The sequence below is a fragment of the Oncorhynchus mykiss genome, chromosome 10, assembly GCF_013265735.2.
Source record: "Oncorhynchus mykiss isolate Arlee chromosome 10, USDA_OmykA_1.1, whole genome shotgun sequence".
Classification (NCBI taxonomy): Eukaryota; Metazoa; Chordata; class Actinopteri; order Salmoniformes; family Salmonidae; genus Oncorhynchus; species Oncorhynchus mykiss.
Genome location: NC_048574.1, coordinates 77,397,044 through 77,420,181, shown reverse-complemented (window position 1 = coordinate 77,420,181; position 23,138 = coordinate 77,397,044). Strand labels below are relative to the sequence as shown.

General features: G+C 42.0%; 1 protein-coding gene across 12 annotated transcripts in view; it reads right to left on the bottom strand.

Moving 5' to 3' along the window:
• Positions 1-23,138, bottom strand: part of LOC110534594 (fibronectin) — a 272,449-nt gene that overhangs the window by 212,627 nt on the left and 36,684 nt on the right. For 11 of the 12 annotated variants that reach the window (XM_036934025.1, XM_036934023.1, XM_036934032.1 and 8 more), the window contains 3 exons: positions 7,407-7,676; positions 1,478-1,738; positions 713-982 (listed from right to left, as the gene is read on the bottom strand). In XM_036934025.1, coding sequence (XP_036789920.1) covers positions 713-982; positions 1,478-1,738; positions 7,407-7,676 — 801 coding nt within the window. Of the gene's footprint in view, positions 1-712; positions 983-1,477; positions 1,739-7,406; positions 7,677-10,305; positions 10,573-11,162; positions 11,430-11,614; positions 11,677-23,138 lie in introns of those variants that run through there. The other variant, XM_036934035.1, reaches the window with a different exon arrangement.

The window sequence follows — 23,138 nt, the reverse complement described above, 5'->3', positions numbered from 1 at the left end:
TTAGAACCCGTTACTAGTGGCTTTGCCATCTTTCAGTGGGAACCCCCATGGTGTCTTTTAGAACCCGTTACTAGTGGCTTTGCCATCTTTCAGTGGGAACCCCCATGGTGTGTTTTAGAACCCGTTACTAGTGGCTTTGCCATCTTTCAGTGGGAACCCCCATGGTGTCTTTAGAACCCGTTACTAGTGGCTTTGCCATCTTTCAGTGGGAACCCCCATGGTGTGTTTTAGAACCCGTTACTAGTGGCTTTGCCATCTTTCAGTGGGAACCCCCATGGTGTCTTTAGAACCCGTTACTAGTGTCTTTGCCATCTTTCAGTGGGAACCCCCATGGTGTCTTTAGAACCCGTTACTAGTGGCTTTGCCATCTTTCAGTGGGAACCCCCATGGTGTCTTTAGAACCCGTTACTAGTGTCTTTGCCATCTTTCAGTGGGAACCCCCATGGTGTCTTTAGAACCCGTTACTAGTGGCTTTGCCATCTTTCAGTGGGAACCCCCATGGTGTCTATCAGAAGCCCTTTTGAAACCCTTTCTGTGTTTGGTTGTTGAAGTGATTATCTTTGTTAGTTCCCTTTTCTGGGAGTGACGACTGTTTGTCTTTTGGGAACATAAAACAGACACATAATTATGATTTGTTAAATTACATTTGTCTTTTTGATATCTAGTCAAAATGTGACACCAGACAGAATACTTTAGTTGGGTACTTCCTTACTTGTGGTGAGGGTTGTTGACACCAGTCGACTTTGCCTTCCATTTTCCAGCACAGTGCAGACAGTGACAGAGTACTGAGTACCACATTGCAGGTCAGAGAGAGTGATGCTGTGTGAAGATGTGGTAGTGATGTGTGGTTCTGTCCCTGGACAGCGGTAGGAGATCTGGTAATGATGTTGGGTTTGGTTCAATCCTGGTGGCTGGTTCCAGCTAACAGCAGCTGATGTGGTGTCCACTGAGTCAACGGTCAGCTGGTCTGGAGCAGGAAGTACTAAGAAAGATAAATAAGAAAGAAGCTAAAAAATAGAAGTCACAACAGAAGTTGGATTTAGGGGTTTCTGCTGTATCCATTTATCAACGGTGGTCCGCTGCTGCTACATTGTTGTCGCCACTCCAATTTCTTTAAATATAAAATAAAATAATGGTGTCATTATAAATCCTCTCCACAATAACAAGTGTTTAACACTGTACTACTGATAAAGTTGAAGCAATCAGAGGCAGATCAACTCCTTGACATAATGACTCACACTAATGGGAAGCAAGCAAGAATTCACACACTATAAAAACCTTTATTAATTTCAGCACCAAACTGCATGATGAGGTCTGGGGAATTAACCATCATATATTTCTCATCAGGGAAGATACTGGACCTTTACATCCCATATTGACACATCCATTATCATTAGTTCATAGTTATTTCAATAACTAGTTCAAGTTTAATCAGCTTTGACACTAAACAGAATACTTAAGCAGAGTACTTCCTTACCTGTGGTGAGGGTTGTTGACACCAGTCGACTTTTCTTTCCATTTTCCAGCACAGTACAGACAGTGACAGAGTACTGAGTACCACCTTGCAGGTCAGAGAGAGTGATGCTGTGTGAAGATGTGGTAGTGTAGTGTGGTTCTGTCCCTGGACAGTGGTAGGAGATCTGGTAATGATGTTGGGTTTGGTCCAATCCTGGTGGCTGGCTCCAGCTAAAAGTAGCTGATGTGGTGTCAACAGTCAGCTGGCCAGGAGCAGTGGGTACTAAGGGGAAATAAACTTTTGTCAGGGCTATTGTTTATCTCTAGAAACTACAGAAGGAAAAGTAGAATAGTACTTGAAAAATAAGCTTGAAATTCCTTTTAATATGGGAAAAAATAAGCTAAAGCAGAAGTCAGAACAGAGGTCAGATATGTAATGTAAAAAAAATGAAGAGTTTCTGCTATATTCATTAATAAAAATAAATGAAAAGAATGGTGTAATTATATCTCCACAATAACAAGTGTTTAATACTGTACTAACTGATCAAGTTAAAGCAAGCAGAAGCAGATCAACTCCTTGACATAATGACTCACACTAATGGAAGAAAACAAGAATTCAGACACTATAAAAACGTGTATTCATTTCAGCACCAAACTGTATGATGACTCACAGGAATGGAATAATATACAGTGCCTTCCGAAAGTATTCGGCCCCTTGAACTTTGCGACCTTTTGCCACATTTCAGGCTTCAAACATAAAGATATAAAACTGTATTTTTTTGTGAAGAATCAACAACAAGTGGGACACAATCATGAAGTGGAACGACATTTATTGGATATTTCAAACTTTTTTAACAAATCAAAAACTGAAAAATTGGGCGTGCAAAATTATTCAGCCCCTTTACTTTCAGTGCAGCAAACTCTCTCCAGAAGTTCAGTGAGGATCTCTGAATGATCCAATGTTGACCTAAATGACTAATGATGATAAATACAATCCACCTGTGTGTAATCAAGTCTCCGTATCAATGCACCTGCACTGTGATAGTCTCAGAGGTCCGTTAAAAGAGCAGAGAGCATCATGAAGAACAAGGAACACACCAGGCAGGTCCGAGATACTGTTGTGAAGAAGTTTAAAGCCGGATTTGGATACAAAAGATTTCCCAAGCTTTAAACATCCCAAGGAGCACTGAGCAAGCGATAATATTGAAATGGAAGGAGTATCAGACCACTGCAAATCTACCAAGACCTGGCCGTCCCTCTAAACTTTCAGCTCATACAAGGAGAAGACTGATTAGAGATGCAGCCAAGAGGCCCATGATCACTCTGGATGAACTGCAGAGATCTACAGCTGAGGTGGGAGACTCTGTCCATAGGACAACAATCAGTCGTATATTGCACAAATCTGGCCTTTATGGAAGAGTGGCAAGAAGAAAGCCATTTCTTAAAGATATCCATAAAAAGTGTTGTTTAAAGTTTGCCACAAGCCACATGGGAGACACACCAAACATGTGGAAGAAGGTGCTCTGGTCAGATGAAACCAAAATTGAACTTTTTGGCAACAATGCAAAACGTTATGTTTGGCGTAAAAGCAACACAGCTGAACACACCATCCCCACTGTCAAACATGGTGGTGGCAGCATCATGGTTTGGGCCTGCTTTTCTTCAGCAGGGACAGGGAAGATGGTTAAAATTGATGGGAAGATGGATGGAGCCAAATACAGGACCATTCTGGAAGAAAACCTGATGGAGTCTGCAAAAGACCTGAGACTGGGACGGAGATTTGTCTTCCAACAAGACAATGATCCAAAACATAAAGCAAAATCTACAATGGAATGGTTCAAAAATAAACATATCCAGGTGCTAGAATGGCCAAGTCAAAGTCCAGACCTGAATCCAATCGAGAATCTGTGGAAAGAACTGAAAACTGCTGTTCACAAATGCTCTCCATCCAACCTCACTGAGCTCGAGCTGTTTTGCAAGGAGGAATGGGTAAAAATGTCAGTCTCTCGATGTGCAAAACTGATAGAGACATACCCCAAGCGACTTACAGCTGTAATCGCAGCAAAAGTTGGCGCTACAAAGTATTAACTTAAGGGGGCTGAATAATTTTGCACGCCCAATTTTTCAGTTTTTGATTTGTTAAAAAAAGTTTGAAATATCCAATAAATGTTGTTCCACTTCATGATTGTGTCCCACTTGTTGTTGATTCTTCACAAAAAAATACAGTTTTATATCTTTATGTTTGAAGCCTGAAATGTGGCAAAAGGTCGCAAAGTTCAAGGGGGCCGAATACTTTCGCAAGGCCCAGTATATTTTTTATTTATTTAACCTTTATTTATCCAGCTAGGCCAGTTGAGAACAAGTTCTCATTTACAACTGCGACCTGGCCAAGATAAAGCAAAGCAGTGCGACACAAACCACAGCACAGCGTTACACATGGAATAAACAAACATACAGTCAATTACACAATAGACAAATGTATATACAGTGTGTGCAAATGAGGTAAGATTAGGGAGGTAAGGCAATAAATAGGCCATAGTGGCAAAATAATTACAATTTAGCAATTAAACACTGGAGTGATAGATGTGCAAAAGATGGATGTGCAAGTAGAGATACTGGGGTGCATAGGAGGAAAAAATACAATATGGGGATGAGGTAGTTGGGTGGGCTATTTACAGATGGGCTATGTACAGGTGCAATGATATGTAAGCTGCTCTGACAGCTGGTGCTTAAAGTTAGAGAGGGAGATATGAGTCTCCAGCTTCAGTGACTTTTGCAGTTCGTTCCAGTCATTGGCAGCAGAGAACTGGAAGGAAAGGTGGCCAAAGGAGGAATTGGCTTTGGGGGTGACCAGTGAAATATACCTGCTGGAACACGTACTACGGGTGGGTGCTGCTATGGTGACCAGTGAGCTGAGATAAGGCAGGGCTTTACCTAGAAAATACTTATACTACCCACCACTGCGACCTGTATGCTCTTATTGGCTGGCCCTCGCCTCATATTCGTCGCGAAACCCACTGGCTCCAGGTCATCTATATGGGGCTTTGGTGATAAAACGGATGGCACTGTGATAGACTGCATCCAATTGCTGAGTAGAGTGTTGGAGGCTATTTGGTAAATGACATTGCGAAGTCAAGGATCGGTAGGATAGTCAGTTTTACGAGGGTATGTTTGGCAGCATGAGTGAAGGATGCTTTGTTTGCGAAATAGGAGGCCGATTCTAGATTTAATTTTGGATTGAAGATGCTTAATATGCGTCTGGAAGGAGAGTTTACAGTCTAACCAGACACTTAGGTATTTGTAGTTATCCACGTATTCTAAGTCAGAACCGTCCAGACAGGTGATGCTAGACGGGCGGCAGGTGCGGGCAGCGATCGGTTGAAGAGCATGCATTTAGTTTTACTTGCATTTAAGAGCAGTTGGAGGCCACGGAAAGAGTGTTGTATGGCACTGAAGCTCATCTGGAGGTTAGTTAACACAGTGTCCAAAGAAGGGCCAGAAGTATACAGAATGGTGTTGTCTGCGTAGAGGTGGATCAGAGAATCACCAGCAGCAAGAGCGACATCATTGATGTATACAGAGAAAATAGTCGGCCCGAGAATTGAATAGAGACTGCCAGACGTCCAGACAACAGGCCTTCTCATTTGACACACTGAACTCTATCTGAGAAGTAGTTGGTGAACCAGGCGAGACAGTCATTTGAGAAGCCAAGGCTATTGAGTCTGCCGATAAGAATGCGGTGATTGACAGTCGAAAGCCTTGGCCAGGTCGATGAATACGGTAGCACAGTATTGTCTTTTATCGATGGCGGTTATGATGTCGTTTAGGACCTTGAGCGTGGCTGAGGTGCACCCATGACCAGCTCGGAAACCAAAATGTAATCGCAGAGAAGGTACGGTGGGATCCGAAATGCTTTGTTAACTTGGCTTTCGAAGACATTAGAGAGGCAGGGTAGGATAGATATAGGTCTGTAACAGTTTGGGTCTAGGGTGTCTCTCCTTTTGAAGAGGGGGATGGTCGCGGCAACTTTCCAATCTTTGGGGATATCAGACGATATGAAAGAGAGTTGAACAGGCTAGTAAAAGGGGTTGCAACAATTGCGGTGGATAATTTTAGAAAGAGAGGGTCCAGATTGTCTAGCCCAGCTGATTTGTAGGGGTCCAGATATTGCAGCTCTTACAGAACATCAGCTATCTGGATTTAGGTGAAGGAGAAGCTGGGGAGGCTTGGGCAAGTGCTATGGGGGGTGCGGAGTTGTTGACCGTGGTAGGGGTAGCCAGGTGGAAAGCATGGCCAGCTGTAGAAAAATGCTTATTGAAATTCTCAATCATCTCAGATATATCGGTGGTGACAATGTTTCCTAGCCTCAGAGCAGTGGGCAGCTGGGAGGAGGTGCTCTTATTCTCCATGGACTTTACACTGTCCCAGAACTTTTTGGAGTTTGTGCTACAAGATGCAAATTTCTGTTTGAAAAAGCTAGCCTTTTCTTTCCTAGCTGCCTTTGTATATTGGTCCCTAACTTCCCTGAAAAGTTGCATATCGTGGGGGCTATTCGAAAGTGTGAAAGCGTGAACTCTGATATTAGTGCTTTCGCAAAGTATTAAGACCCCTTAACTTTTCCACACTCTGTGACGTTACAGCCTTTTTCTAAAATGTTTTAAATAATTTTCCCCCCCTTGTCAATACTCCATAGTGACAAAACATTTGTATTTTTTTTATATTGCAAATTTGATTTAAAAAACAACTGAAACATCACATTTACATTAATACTCAGACCCTTTACTCATTACTTTGTTGAAGCAGCTTTGGAAGCGATTACATCCGTGAGTCTTCTTGGGTATGACGCTACAAGCTTGGCATACCTGTATTTGGGAAGTTAATCCCATTCTTTTTCGATCTTCTCAAGCTCTGTCAGGTTGGATGGGGGCGTCAAAGCACAGATATTGTCAGGTCTTTCCAGAGATGTTTGATCGGGTTCAAGTTCGGGCCCTGGCTGGGCCACTCAAGGACATTCACAGTCTTGTCCCGAAGCCAATCCTGAATTGTCTTGTCTGTGTGCTTAGGGTCATTGTCCTGTTGGAAGGTGAACCTTCCACCCAGTCTGAGGTCCTGAGCGCTCTGGGGCAGGTTTTCATCAAGGATCTTTCTGTACTTTGCTCCGTTAATCTCTTCCTCGATCATGACTAGTCTCCCAGTCCCTGCCGCTGAAAAATATCCCCACAGCATGATGCTGCCACCAACATGCTTCACCGTAGGGATGGTGCCAGGTTTCCTACATACGTGACGATTCACATTCAGGCCAAAGAGTTCAATCTTGGTTTCATCAGACCAGATAATCTTGTTTCTCATGGTCTGAGAGTCCTTTAGGTGGCTCTTGGCAAACTCCAAATGGGCTTTCATTAGCCTTTTACTGAGTAACAGTTTCCGTCTGGACAATCTAACATAAAGGCCTGATTGGTGGAGTGATGCAGGGCTGGTTGTCCTTCTGGAAGGTTCTTCCATTCCACAGAGGAACTCTGGAGCTCTGTCAGAGTGACCATCGGTTTCTCGGTCACTTACCTGACTAAGGCCCTTCTCCCCTGATTGCTCAGTTTTGGCCAGCTCTAGGAAGAGTTTTGGTGGTAACAAACTTCTTCCATTTAAGAATGATGGAAGCCACTGTGTTCTTGGGGACCTTCCGTCCACCAAATGGCTTGGTGGCTTTGCTCTGACATGCACTGTCACCTGTGGGACCTTATATAGACAGGTGTGTGCCTTTCCAAATCATGTCCAATCAATTGAATTTACCACAGGTGCACTACAATCAAGTTGTAGAAACATATCAAGGAGGACCAATGGAAATAGGATGCACAACTTTTATTGATTTCACTACCAAACTGCATTTTGAGATCTGGGGAATTCACATATAGTCATTTTGATAACCAGACCTAATACTTAAGTAGGGTAGTTACCTGTTGTGAGGGTCGTTAACACCAGTTGACTTTGCTTTCCATTTTCCAGCACAGTGCAGACAGTGACCGAGTACTCAGTAGCAGGTTTCAGGTCAGAGAGAGTGATGCTGTGTGAAGATGTGGTAGTGATGTGTGGTTTTATCCCTGGACAGCGGTAGGAGATCTGGTAATGATGTTGGGTTTGGTCCAATCCTGGTGGCTGGCTCCAGCTAACAGCAGCTGATGTGGTGTCCACTGAGTCAACAGTCAGCTGGTCTGGAGCAGGAAGTACTAAGGGAAAATAAAGACATTATTGTCAGGGTTACAGTTTAACTCCAGATATACACTGAGTGTACAAAACATTAAGGATACCTGCTCTTTCCATGACATAGACAGACCAGGTGAATCCAGATGAAAGCTATGATCCTTTTTGATGTCACTCGTTAAATATACTTTCTGTCTTGAATGAGCAAGACAGAAATATTTAAGTGCCTTTAAACAGGGTATGGTAGGTGCCAGGAGCATAAGTTTGGGTCAAGAACTGCAACGCTGCTGGGTTTTTCACACTCCACAGTTTCAAGTGTGTATCAAGAATGTTCCACCACCCAAAGAATATCCAGCCAACTTGACACAACTGTAGGAAACATTGGAGTCAACATGGGCCAGCATCCCTGTGGAACGCTTTCGACACCTTGAGGAGTCTATGATCCAACAGATTGAGGCTGTTCTGGGGGCAAAATGTGTTGTACACTCAAATGTAATTCAATGTTTAATAGATGTCCCACTTAACATTTCTCAAAAATTGTATAATCAGAAAAATGTAAAACTTGTATTAAAAAAAAAGTCCTCAAGCTTTTGATGAAGACATACATACCTTCCTCTCAGATAATGTCTGAACTAGGCCTCTTTCAGCCTCCCCAGCAGTACAACATCTCTTGATTAGGCTGCTAGGTGTTTCACTAAGATTGCTGTAGTATTTTAAGATGTTCTCGCTAGGGATGTGGAGGTCACGACATTTTGTCAGCTGGTTATTGTCATGCAATCATTATGGCAATCATCCATGTTTATAGCCAGAAAGAAACTGCTAGCCATTGGCTGCTAACAGCTGACAACTGCTAACTGGCAAGCACAAAAAGTGAACAGCTTCGGGAGTACAGACTACAAGAAATCGGCTGATCGCCATCTAGTGGTGCAAGTAAGAACTGCTGAAAATGCAGTCAAAGACAATTATTCTGTCAAGATTATTCTGTCAAAATAAGTATTTTTTTAGAATCGAAATAGAGGAATACTAAGACCAAATAAATGTGACGGGTAAATGATAACTCATTTAGTATAGGAAATGAATACATGTATTACAATGCTGGAAGTGAATCCTGGAATTAAACAATTAACTATGCAAATGAGCAAAAGGTGTGTACATAAAGGAAATAGATGCCTGGCTCAAATAGAAGCCTGGCTCTGATATTTGCCTGTTGTGTCCAGGGATTTATGCAAATAAACGCCTGGGATATGATGCATAGCTTTGCAATATCTATATATTTGTTTAAAGTCAATTGAATATACACCATCACAATAATCAATGATTTATGTTAGGCAGGACTAAAGAAACATTATGATATGAAGACAATGTATTTCAGAAGAACAGAAGATTTGACCTACTGTATATTATCTGGCTATGTGCCATGCCATAGACTGTAGGCTTGCTCATTTAGCAGACAATATATGAAGAGTTCTACTGTATGTTATCTGGCAATGTGCCATGCCATAGACTGTAGGCTTACTCATTTAGCAGACAATATATGAAGAGTTCTACTGTATGTTATCTGGCTATGTGCCATGCCATAGACTGTAGGCTTACTCATTTAGCAGACAATATATGAAGAGTTCTACTGTATATTATCTGGCTATGTGCCATGCCATAGACTGTAGGCTTACTCATTTAGCAGACAATATATGAAGAGTTCTACTGTATATTATCTGGCTATGTGCCATGCCATAGACTGTAGGCTTACTCATTTAGCAGACAATATATGAAGAGTTCTACTGTATATTATCTGGCTATGTGCCATGCCATAGACTGTAGGCTTGCTCATTTAGCAGACAATATATGAAGAGTTCTACTGTATGTTATCTGGCTATGTGCCATGCCATAGACTGTAGGCTTGTTCATTTAGCAGACAATATATGCTTAAGTCCTGTGCGATTATTTTATATTATATACATTTATAGTAAGAAGAATATAATGGAATTTAGCTGAATAAAATAGAGAGGATATTTTTCCCAATCCAGAGCTGGTGCGCATACCAAGTGTCTATGTTGAGCGTAAAAGTGATAATTTGAAACAGGTCCTATATGCTAGATTTAAAGTTATTTGGCAACCTTAGTTTTGAATTATGGAAACCTTCAGAATGTCTTAGAAATCAAAACATATATGGGCTGCATTATAGGACTATAGGGACCGAGTGCAAGCAAAAAAAGCTTCAGACTGCACACACTGTTCTCTCATCAAGTGATCATATTTTCACCCATCAGACTATTCTCAATTTAATCTTGCCTTTACACTACTGAACAAAAATATAAAAGCAACATGTAAAGGGTTGGTCCCATGTTTCATTCGTTGGAATAAAATATCCTAGAAATGTTCCATTTGCACAAAAAGCTAATTTCTCTCAAATTTGTTTACATCCCTGTCAGTGAGTGTTTCTCCTTTGCCAAGATAATCCCTCCACCTGACAGGCATGGCATTAAACAGCATGATCATTACACAGGTGCTGGGGGAAAAATATGGGAGAAAAAAACACACACACAAAAAAAAAACAGATCACTAACAACAAAACAAAAATGTTATTTGTAAAGTAACAAAATCTCTCCAGTTACTGGTAAAGAGATGATGAGCTGTAATTGGGGGAGGATCTCTTACTAGTGCAGATTGTTGTAGAGACAGGTTCACTCTGTTCCCCATTGCTCAGCACAGTTGCAACACTAACAGTGTACTCGGTGCCAGGCTGCAGGTTTGAGAAGGTTTTGTGGCAGTCGTCAGTAACGGCTGTGAGGGGGTCTGTTCCTGGGATGCAGTTGGATATGAAGAAGCGCTGTGGGACTTTCTCCATCCCTTCAGCCTTGGACCAGTGGAGAGTGAAGGAGGTCTCTTCCAAATGGTCTACCTTTAAATCTCTGGGTGTGACCACTGGAACAAAAACCAAGATTAGTTTAGAATAGAGGATGTGCTGTTTTTGACAGAGAGTCCAAATATGTCTCTAGTAATGAATGACTGATGTAGTCTGGATAAAAACACAAGTTAGCCTACTGTACCTGTGGATAGGGATGCTGAGACCTACTGTACCTGTGGATAGGGATGCTGAGATCTACTGTACCTGCGGATAGGGATGCTGAGACCTACTGTACCTGTGGATAGGGATGCTGAGACCTACTGTACCTTTGGATAGAGATGCTGAGACCTACTGTACCTGTGGATAGGGATGCTGAGACCTACTGTACCTGTGGATAGGGATGCTGAGACCTACTGTACCTGTGAATAGGGATGCTGAGACCTACTGTACCTGTGGATAGGGATGCTGAGACCTACTGTACCTGTGGATAGGGATGCTGAGACCTACTGTACCTGTGGATAGGGATGCTGAGACCTACTGTACCTGTGGATAGGGATGCTGAGACCTACTGTACCTGTGGATAGGGATGCTGAGACCTACTGTACCTGTGGATAGGGATGCTGAGACCTACTGTACCTGTAGATAGGGATGCTGAGGCCTACTGTACCTGTAGATAGGGATGCTGACACCCATCTGCTTTGTCTTCCATCTTCTCCCTCTGTAGCCATGTTGAACTGGTACTTTTCACAAGGTTTGAGACTGCTTATTTCAAGATGATGCCCCCCTTCCACTCTTGTTGAGCTTGTTTCACCGTCACACCCCCAGGTCACTCTGAATGTCTGTGGTCCTGTCAGCCCCTGAGGAGAACTCCAGCTCAGAGACACAGAATCTAATGTCAGCAACAGGACCTGGAAGTCACCAGGAGGGGGCAGCACTGGTGGAGGAATAATGAGAGAGAGTGAAACCAGACTTTATTGAAAATTATATAAACAAATGTGTATTATTCATCCCAGCAGTTAAGGGACAACAATTTATATCTTAGTAAATGTATCCTCTTAAATGTAGGTTTAAATTAAATAATATAGTTTGGGTCAGTTTATTCTGTGTTTCCATACCTACCATCATCTGAGGACTGCATTGTGTGCTGGTCGCCGTAACAACTCTTAAAGTGTGGGAACAAAATACGAATGAGTCATTTCTATAACAACATAGAAATAGTTATTTTGCTAAATGTACAACAGATATTTTAAAGTCAAGATACATCAACTGCTTCTGACCTACTGGTAACCTACAAAACAATGGAAACACTGGAGTAAATGAGGGATACAAAGTATATACACACAGGTGTGGTTCCTGAGTTAATTAAGCCATTAAAACATCCCATCATGCATTGGGTCATGTATAACTACTTCCAGTTGCCCATTATTTTGGCTAACAGGGCTAGAAGAGATCTCAGTGACTCTGAAAGAGGGCTCTCAAAAGGAGCGTAAGGGCTTTAAAGGGTGTGTCTGTCTCCAGATCTCAAACCAATGAAACACTTATAGGAGACTCTGGAGCCGAGCCTGAGGCAGCGTTTTACACCACAATCAACAAAACACCAAATGATGGAATTTCTCTTGGAAGAAAAGTGTTGCATCCCTCCAATAGAGTTCCAGACACTTGTAGAATGTATGGCAAGGTGTATTGAAGCTGTTGTTCTGGCTCATGGTGGCTCCTTGTTAAGATACTTTATTTGGTCAGATACCTGTATATTATTTCACAGCATTCCCACTTATACGGGCACTGAAGTTCTCATGAATGATTTGCCACTGTGAAGGAGACGTGCAGTGTGCCAGGAAACAAGCACAACTGCACGTTTCATAGCATTCTAAAACCAATATCATGTTCGGATAAAACACTGACGGTGTGGTCACACATTGCAACAATAGTTCTGTTGATACGGTACCTGACCTCACTTTTCAGCACCTCAGAACTGTACTGTACAACCCTGAGTAATGAAACAAGATAAAACAGTAGCTACCTGTCTTGTAATGGTAACCTAGGCTATCTTGTAATGGTAGCCAAAGATTATATAAATCAATTATAGTCGTTATGTAATTAGGTTATTTCGTTGTATTTTTCATGTCGTCATCTTTTAGGAAATGTTGTAGTATTCTATCAGAAAAAGGACATGTATGACTGAGCTAGTTTGAGCTAGTACAATGGTGGACACTTGAACAGGATTTGAACTTCTCTATCAAACATTTTTTAACATTTAGAAATGTTGTGATTTTTCTCTATTTAACCTAACAGGGTAGACATGTATGAGTGGGACATACAGATATGAGTGGGACATACAGTGGGACATACAGATATGAGTGGGACATACAGATATGAGTGGGACATACAGTGGGACATACAGATATGAGTGGGACATACAGATATGAGTGGGACATACAGATATGAGTGGGACATACAGATATGAGTGGGACATACAGTGGGACATACAGATATGAGTGGGACATACAGTGGGACATACAGATATGAGTGGTACATACAGTGGGACATACAGATATGAGTGGTACATACAGTGGGACATACAGATATGAGTGGGACATACAGATATGAGTGGTACATACAGTGGGACATACAGATATGAGTGGGACATACATATATGAGTGGGACATACAGTGGGACATACAGATATGAGTGGGACATACAGATATGAGTGGGACATACAGATATGAGTGGGACATACAGTGGGACATACAGATATGAGTGGGACATACAGTGGGACATACAGATATGAGTGGTACATACAGTGGGACATACAGATATGAGTGGGACATACAGATATGAGTGGTACATACAGTGGGACATACAGATATGAGTGGGACATACAGTGGGACATACAGATATGAGTGGGACATACAGTGGGACATAGAGATATGAGTGGGACATACAGTGGGACATAGAGATATGAGTGGTACATACAGATATAAGTGGTACATACAGATGTGAGTGGGACATACAGATATGAGTGGGACATACAGTGGGACATACAGATATGAGTGGGACATACAGATATGAGTGGGACATACAGTGGGACATACAGATATGAGTGGGACATACAGTGGGGCATACAGATATGAGTGGGACATACAGATATGAGTGGGACGTACAGTGGGATATACAGATATGAGTGGGACATACAGTGGGACATACAGATATGAGTGGGACATACAGTGGGACATACAGATATGAGTGGGACATACAGATATGAGTGGGACGTACAGTGGGACATACAGATATGAGTGGGACGTACAGTGGGACATAGTGTACAGACTAACATCATGAAACATGAAAAATAGATAAAACTGAGTGTTTATATTTCTGTAGCTTAAAACCATTGTTTTCCCACCAAAGAAATTATGACACTTCCTGAATGTGGTGTCACTTTAGGAAATGGTTGTTTTCTTAAATGGAGATTTACAACACACTAACAGGGTGGAAAGTGATACCAGGGACACACAGAACATCTTAAACACAATAATAATAATGCAATAATACAAATAATTTAAAAAACATTATTGATGAGAGAATTTAACTAGGAACTATAAAATAATGAAGAAAGATACAATAATGTATTGCTTATGTTTCTTGCGGAAGTTGATGAATAATGTTATGGGTGTAAAATGGCACAGTGATGCCATCTGTTGGTAAATGTTCATTACTGCAACTCTTGTGTTTTACCGGGGTGCTTGAGATACCCGGATGTGTTGTGATGTCCTGAACAAGACTGGTTACTCGCATCAATGCCTCTGTCTCGTCATTTACATTCAAACAAATAACACCCAGGGACATGGCAAAAACACTTTCATCCACTGAAGAATAGTGTTCAAAATACATCCTTTCAGGATGAATATTTTAGTTTTTAAGGACCTTATATTTAAAGAATTTTGGAATCCACATTTGAAACTAAATAAAAAGTGATATTTCCTGGAGACAGAAAACGCACTGCGTTGTAGAAATGACCCAGGCCTAGGCTGGACACCTATCCGCCCGAACCTGGTCATGGCTAGATGGGATACAGTTTATGTATAATTGACGTCAAAGTTGTACCTTACTAGCCCAAATGTTCCAACCTGCCCCAACCATAGAGAATAATAGAGGCCTCTAGTGGCCAAAGAACTATATTATAAATGAGCAGCGCCATTGAGGGTTTTCATCGTATTAATGTAGTCAACTGGGTGGGATTTCCAACTTCACTGGCTGAAGAAGAAAATGTACTACTATAAATGGAGATACACTCATGGCGCTGCCCATGATTTCAGATGTTAAATGGCATAGATACAAAGTTGAGTCATCTATCTATCTCCATGGTCCCACCTTCAACCCCAAAATTGTCTGCATTTTTACCGTTTTTACGCATCCGTTTTGTATGGGTCGACTGGGAGCAGCTGCTACCGGAAGTCATAGGCCATGTCTGAAATCTACATACTATATTGAACGTACTGTTTAGTAAAAATGAATGCAGTAAGTAAATACCTGAGTGTGTAAAGAAGATTCTCTTGGTCGAAATCTACCACGGCAGAAATTAGTTTAATATCCTGGCATTTAAAGTACTCACTTTTTGAAATTGTACATTATTTTCCAAATTTCACATAATATAAAAGTCCCTATTTTCGCCCATCCTAAAATGCCTACTAATTAAAAGCAAGTATGGGTATACACCGAACAAATGTAACGGAACTCAATTCTGCTTATAGCGCAATCAATGACATGACCTCCTTTCAAAGTGTGGAAGAAATACACTGAATACACTCGATCGCTGTGTAAAAGAGAACACGTTTCGTAGACTTCTTTGTGCGCCCCTCGCCATACTGGGCCTAGTTTGGTATTCTATATTTTTACCTGCCATTTATTAGCAAGACGTTGAACATCGGCCGTATTATCTTCACGTTTCTTTTGGATAAATAAGAAGTGACGCCAAAAGATCTGACACCTGACTTATATAATACAAATATTAACCTAACAGTCTCGTGTGAAGCTACATAAAATAGTTGTCGAATTTACTTTCAGTTTCAGACTACTTTCACTTACTATTTCAGTTAAACACTATTGAAAATATTTATTATACATGAAAATATTTGATAAAGTTGAAATGTCTTCAGCTCTTGGTTAAATGCTGTTAACATACAAACAAACAAACAGACCAGAAAACATACAGTATTCTTCCTTGTTTTTTTTTGTCATTCCTGTGACAGTTGTAATCACTCCGTTGTTCCTCCAGGTGGAAGCAGAGGTCTTTGTGGAGCTGATGGTCCTAAAACGTTGTCAGAAAGCAGACATGATAAGAGTGAAGCTCAGGGATGATTTCAATGCGGTACGGAGACCCAATAAAATATTCATTATATTCAATGCTTTTATGAAATAAAGAGTGTGGTCACAGAGATTAAGTGACAGAACTTATTTTCTCTCAACCTGCTCTTTCAACACCTTTCTCCCTCTCTCTTTCATCTCTCTTTCTACACCTTTCTCCCTCTCTCTTTCATCTCTCTCTCTACACCTCTCTTTCTATACCTTTCTCCCTCTCTCTTTCATCTTTCTTTCTACACCTTTCTCCCTCTCTCTTTCATCTCTCTCTCTACACCTCTCTTTCTATACCTTTCTCCCTCTCTCTTTCATCTCTCTTTCTACACCTTTCTCCCTCTCTCTTTCATCTCTCTTTCTACACCTTTCTCCCTCTCTCTTTCATCTCTCTCTCTACACCTCTCTTTCTATACCTTTCTCTCCCTCTCTCTTTCATCTCTCTTTCTACACCTTTCTCCCTCTCTCTTTCATCTCTCTTTCTACACCTTTCTCCCTCTCTCTTTCATCTCTCTCTCTACACCTCTCTTTCTATACCTTTCTCCCTCTCTTTCATCTCTCTTTCTACACCTTTCTCCCTCTCTCTTTCATCTCTCTCTCTACACCTCTCTTTCTATACCTTTCTCCCTCTCTCTTTCTACACCTCTCTCTCTACACCTCTCTCTCTATACCTCTCTCTCTACACCTCTCTTTCAACACCTTTCTCCCTCTCTCTTTCTACACCTCTCTCTCTACACCTCTCTCTCTACACCTCTCTTTCAACACCTTTCTCCCTCTCTCTCTCTACACCTCTCTCTCTACACCTCTCTCTCTACACCTCTCTTTCAACACCTTTCTCCCTCTCTCTTTCTACACCTTTCTCTCTACACCTCTCTCTCTACACCTCTCTTTCAACACCTTTCTCCCTCTCTCTTTCATCTCTCTTTCTACACCTCTCTCTCTACACCTCTCTTTCTACACCTCTCTTTCTACACCTTTCTCCCTCTCTCTTTCATCTCTCTTTCTACACCTCTCTCTCTACACCTCTCTCTCTACACCTCTCTTTCTATACCTTTCTCTCTACACCTCTCTTTCTACACCTTTCTCCCTCTCTCTTTCATCTCTCTTTCTACACCTTTCTCCCTCTCTCTTTCATCTCTCTCTCTACACCTCTCTTTCTATACCTTTCTCCCTCTCTCTTTCATCTCTCTTTCTACACCTTTCTCCCTCTCTCTTTCATCTCTCTTTCTACACCTTTCTCCCTCTCTCTTTCATCTCTCTCTCTACACCTCTCTTTCTATACCTTTCTCTCCCTCTCTCTTTCATCTCTCTTTCTACACCTTTCTCCCTCTCTCTTTCATCTCTCTTTCTACACCTTTCTCCCTCTCTCTTTCATCTCTCTCTCTACACCTCTCTTTCTATACCTTTCTCCCTCTCTCTTTCATCTCTCTTTCTACACCTTTCTCCCTCTCTCTTTCATCTCTCTCTCTACACCTCTCTTTCTATACCTTTCTCCCTCTCTCTTTCTACACCTCTCTCTCTACACCTCTCTCTCTATACCTCTCTCTCTACACCTCTCTTTCAACACCTTTCTCCCTCTCTCTTTCTACACCTCTCTCTCTACACCTCTCTCTCTACACCTCTCTTTCAACACCTTTCTCCCTCTCTCTCTACACCTCTCTCTCTACACCTCTCTCTCTACACCTCTCTTTCAACACCTTTCTCCCTCTCTCTTTCTACACCTCTCTCTCTACACCTCTCTCTCTACACCTCTCTTTCAACACCTTTCTCCCTCTCTCTTTCATCTCTCTTTCTACACCTCTCTCTCTACACCTCTCTTTCTACACCTCTCTTTCTACACCTTTCTCCCTCTCTCTTTCATCTCTCTTTCTACACCTCTCTCTACACCTCTCTCTCTACACCTCTCTTTCTATACCTTTCTCTCTACACCTCTCTTTCTACACCTTTCTCCCTCTCTCTTTCATCTCTCTTTCTACACCTTTCTCCCTCTCTCTTTCATCTCTCTCTCTACACCTCTCTTTCTATACCTTTCTCCCTCTCTCTTTCATCTCTCTTTCTACACCTTTCTCCCTCTCTCTTTCATCTCTCTTTCTACACCTTTCTCCCTCTCTCTTTCATCTCTCTCTCTACACCTCTCTTTCTATACCTTTCTCTCCCTCTCTCTTTCATCTCTCTTTCTACACCTTTCTCCCTCTCTCTTTCATCTCTCTTTCTACACCTTTCTCCCTCTCTCTTTCATCTCTCTCTCTACACCTCTCTTTCTATACCTTTCTCCCTCTCTCTTTCATCTCTCTTTCTACACCTTTCTCCCTCTCTCTTTCATCTCTCTCTCTACACCTCTCTTTCTATACCTTTCTCCCTCTCTCTTTCTACACCTCTCTCTCTACACCTCTCTCTCTACACCTCTCTTTCTACACCTTTCTCCCTCTCTCTTTCATCTCTCTTTCTACACCTCTCTCTCTACACCTCTCTTTCAACACCTTTCTCCCTCTCTCTTTCATCTCTCTTTCTACACCTCTCTCTCTACACCTCTCTTTCTATACCTTTCTCCCTCTCTCTTTCATCTCTCTTTCTACACCTCTCTTTCTACACCTTTCTCCCTCTCTCTTTCATCTCTCTTTCTACACCTCTCTCTCTACACCTCTCTTTCTACACCTCTCTCCTTCTCTCTTTCATCTCTCTTTCTACACCTCTCTCTCTACACCTCTCTTTCTACACCTTTCTCCCTCTCTCTTTCATCTCTCTTTCTACACCTCTCTTTCTACACCTCTCTTTCTACACCTTTCTCCCTCTCTCTTTCATCTCTCTTTCTACACCTCTCTCTCTACACCTCTCTTTCTACACCTTTCTCCCTCTCTCTTTCATCTCTCTTTCTACACCTCTCTCTCTACACCTCTCTTTCTATACCTTTCTCGCTCTCTCTTTCATCTCTCTTTCTACACCTCTCTCTCTACACCTCTCTTTCTATACCTTTCTCCCTCTCTCTTTCATCTCTCTTTCTACACCTCTCTCTCTACACCTCTCTTTCTATACCTTTCTCCCTCTCTCTTTCATCTCTCTTTCTACACCTCTCTCTCTACACCTCTCTTTCAACACCTTTCTCCCTCTCTCTTTCATCTCTCTTTCTACACCTCTCTCTCTACACCTCTCTTTCTACACCTTTCTCCCTCTCTCTTTCATCTCTCTTTCTACACCTCTCTCTCTACACCTCTCTTTCAACACCTTTCTCCCTCTCTCTTTCATCTCTCTTTCTACACCTCTCTCTCTACACCTCTCTTTCTACACCTTTCTCCCGCTCTCTTTCATCTCTCTTTCTACACCTCTCTCTCTACACCTCTCTTTCAACACCTTTCTCCCTCTCTCTTTCATCTCTCTTTCTACACCTCTCTCTCTACACCTCTCTTTCAACACCTTTCTCCCTCTCTCTTTCATCTCTCTTTCTACACCTCTCTCTCTACAGCTCTCTCTCTACACCTTTCTCCCTCTCTCTTTCATCTCTCTTTCTACACCTCTCTCTCTACACCTCTCTTTCTACACCTTTCTCCCTCTCTCTTTCATCTCTCTTTCTACACCTCTCTCTCTACAGCTCTCTCTCTACACCTCTCTTTCAACACCTTTCTCCCTCTCTCTTTCATCTATCTTTCTACACCTCTCTCTCTACACCTCTCTTTCAACACCTTTCTCCCTCTCTTTCATCTCTCTTTCTACACCTCTCTCTCTACACCTCTCTTTCAACACCTTTCTCCCTCTCTCTTTCATCTCTCTTTCTACACCTCTCTCTCTACACCTCTCTTACTACACCTTTCTCCCTCTCTCTTTCATCTCTCTTTCTACACCTCTCTCTCTACACCTCTCTTTCTACACCTTTCTCCCTCTCTCTTTCATCTCTCTTTCTACACCTCTCTCTCTACACCTCTCTCTCTACACCTCTCTTTCTACACCTTTCTCCCTCTCTCTTTCATCTCTCTTTCTACACCTCTCTTTCTACACCTCTCTTTCTACACATTTCTCCCTCTCTCTTTCATCTCTCTTTCTACACCTCTCTCTCTACACCTCTCTTTCTACACCTTTCTCCCTCTCTCTTTCATCTCTCTTTCTACACCTCTCTTTCTACACCTCTCTTTCTACACCTTTCTCCCTCTCTCTTTCATCTCTCTTTCTACACCTCTCTCTCTACACGTCTCTTTCTACACCTTTCTCCCTCTCTCTTTCATCTCTCTTTCTACACCTCTCTCTCTACACCTCTCTTTCTACACCTTTCTCCCTCTCTCTTTCATCTCTCTTTCTACACCTCTCTTTCTACACCTCTCTTTCTACACCTTTCTCCCTCTCTCTTTCATCTCTCTTTCTACACCTCTCTCTCTACACCTCTCTTTCTACACCTTTCTCCCTCTCTCTTTCATCTCTCTTTCTACACCTCTCTCTCTACACCTCTCTTTCTATACCTTTCTCGCTCTCTCTTTCATCTCTCTTTCTACACCTCTCTCTCTACACCTCTCTTTCTATACCTTTCTCCCTCTCTCTTTCATCTCTCTTTCTACACCTCTCTTTCTACACCTCTCTTTCTACACCTTTCTCCCTCTCTCTTTCATCTCTCTTTCTACACCTCTCTCTCTACACCTCTCTTTCAACACCTTTCTCCCTCTCTCTTTCATCTCTCTTTCTACACCTCTCTCTCTACACCTCTCTTTCTACACCTTTCTCCCTCTCTCTTTCATCTCTCTTTCTACACCTCTCTCTCTACACCTCTCTTTCAACACCTTTCTCCCTCTCTCTTTCATCTCTCTTTCTACACCTCTCTCTCTACACCTCTCTTTCTACACCTTTCTCCCTCTCTCTTTCATCTCTCTTTCTACACCTCTCTCTCTACACTTCTCTTTCAACACCTTTCTCCCTCTCTCTTTCATCTCTCTTTCTACACCTCTCTCTCTACACCTCTCTTTCAACACCTTTCTCCCTCTCTCTTTCATCTCTCTTTCTACACCTCTCTCTCTACAGCTCTCTCTCTACACCTTTCTCCCTCTCTCTTTCATCTCTCTTTCTACACCTCTCTCTCTACACCTTTCTCCCTCTCTCTTTCATCTCTCTTTCTACACCTCTCTCTCTACAGCTCTCTCTCTACACCTCTCTTTCAACACCTTTCTCCCTCTCTCTTTCATCTCTCTTTCTACACCTCTCTCTCTACACCTCTCTCTCTACACCTCTCTTTCTACACCTTTCTCCCTCTCTCTTTCATCTCTCTTTCTACACCCCTCTCTCTACAGCTCTCTCTCTACACCTCTCTTTCAACACCTTTCTCCCTCTCTCTTTCATCTCTCTTTCTACACCTCTCTCTCTACACCTCTCTTTCAACACCTTTCTCCCTCTCTCTTTCATCTCTCTTTCTACACCTCTCTCTCTACACCTCTCTTTCAACACCTTTCTCCCTCTCTCTTTCATCTCTCTTTCTACACCTCTCTCTCTACACCTCTCTTTCTACACCTTTCTCCCTCTCTCTTTCATCTCTCTTTCTACACCTCTCTCTCTACACCTCTCTTTCTATACCTTTCTCGCTCTCTCTTTCATCTCTCTTTCTACACCTCTCTCTCTACACCTCTCTTTCTATACCTTTCTCCCTCTCTCTTTCATCTCTCTTTCTACACCTCTCTCTCTACACCTCTCTTTCTATACCTTTCTCCCTCTCTCTTTCATCTCTCTTTCTACACCTCTCTCTCTACACCTCTCTTTCAACACCTTTCTCCCTCTCTCTTTCATCTCTCTTTCTACACCTCTCTCTCTACACCTCTCTTTCTACACCTTTCTCCCTCTCTCTTTCATCTCTCTTTCTACACCTCTCTCTCTACACCTTTCTTTCAACACCTTTCTCCCTCTCTCTTTCATCTCTCTTTCTACACCTCTCTCTCTACACCTCTCTTTCTACACCTTTCTCCCTCTCTCTTTCATCTCTCTTTCTACACCTCTCTCTCTACAGCTCTCTCTCTACACCTCTCTTTCAACACCTTTCTCCCTCTCTCTTTCTTCCTCCATCCCCTTCTTTCCATTTCCTCTCTATTTATTCAGATTTATTGTAGTTTATTTGGGATCATTCACCACAATTAGAAATAATGTTCAAGAGTTGTACTTAATTTTTATATGTTCATTTATTTTCCTTTAAACAATTGTTATTTTAAAAAGTATTCAATTATAAATCGTGTACATCTTTGTTTGTTTAATGTTTAACAGATTCATTGAAATAGGTTGCATGCACTTTTCTACGATAAAAGAATGCTGAGATTTTGAACAAAGAATCAATCCACTTTTCTCTCCCATACTGTATCGTTGTGTCATTATGCTTATATGAATCAGTTCTTGCAGCAATAATCTGTATATTCAAACAGCTCAGTGATTGCAGTGCTATAATACCAAACACAGTTGAATGTACAGTGCCTTCAGATAGGATTCCAAGCCCTTATTCCACATTGTGTTGAATTACAGCCTGAATTCAAAATTCATTTAAAAATAATCTCACTAAACTACACACAATACACCATGAAGACAAAGTGAAAATATGTTTTTAGAAATGTTTGCAAATGTATTGAATGTACAGAACTATCAAGTTGACATACGTATTTACACCCCTGACTCATTACAAGTTAGAAACACCTTTGGCAGGGATTACAGCTGTGAGCATTTCTGGGTAAACTGCCAAGAGCTTTGTACACCTGCATTGTACAATATTTGCACATTATTCTTTTAACAATTGTTGACCATTGCTGGAGAGCCATTTTCAAGTCTTGCCATAGATTTTCAAGCCCATTTAAATCAAAACTGTAACTAGGCCATTCGGGAACATTCATTGTCATCTTGGTAAACAATTACAATTATTATCTCCTTTGTTTTGTTGACGTTGAGTGTGAGGTTATGTTCCTGACACCACACTCAGAGGGCCCTCACCTCCTCCCTGTAGGCTGTCTCGTCGTTGTTGGTAATCAAGCCTACCACTAGTGTTGTCTACAAACTTGATGATTGAGTTGGAGGCGTGCATGGCCACGCAGTCATGGGTGAACAGGGAGTACAGGAGAGGGCTGAGAATGCACCCTTGTAGGTCCCCAGTGTTGAGGATCATCGGGTGGAGATGTTGTTTCCTACCCTCACCACCTGGGGCGGCCCGACAGGAAGTCCAGGACCCAGTTGCACAGGGCGGGGTCGAGACCCAGCGTCTCGAGCTTAATGACGAGTTTGGAGGGTACTATGGTGTTAAATGCTGAGCTGTAGTCGATGAACAGCATTCTTACATAGGTATTCCTCTTGTCCA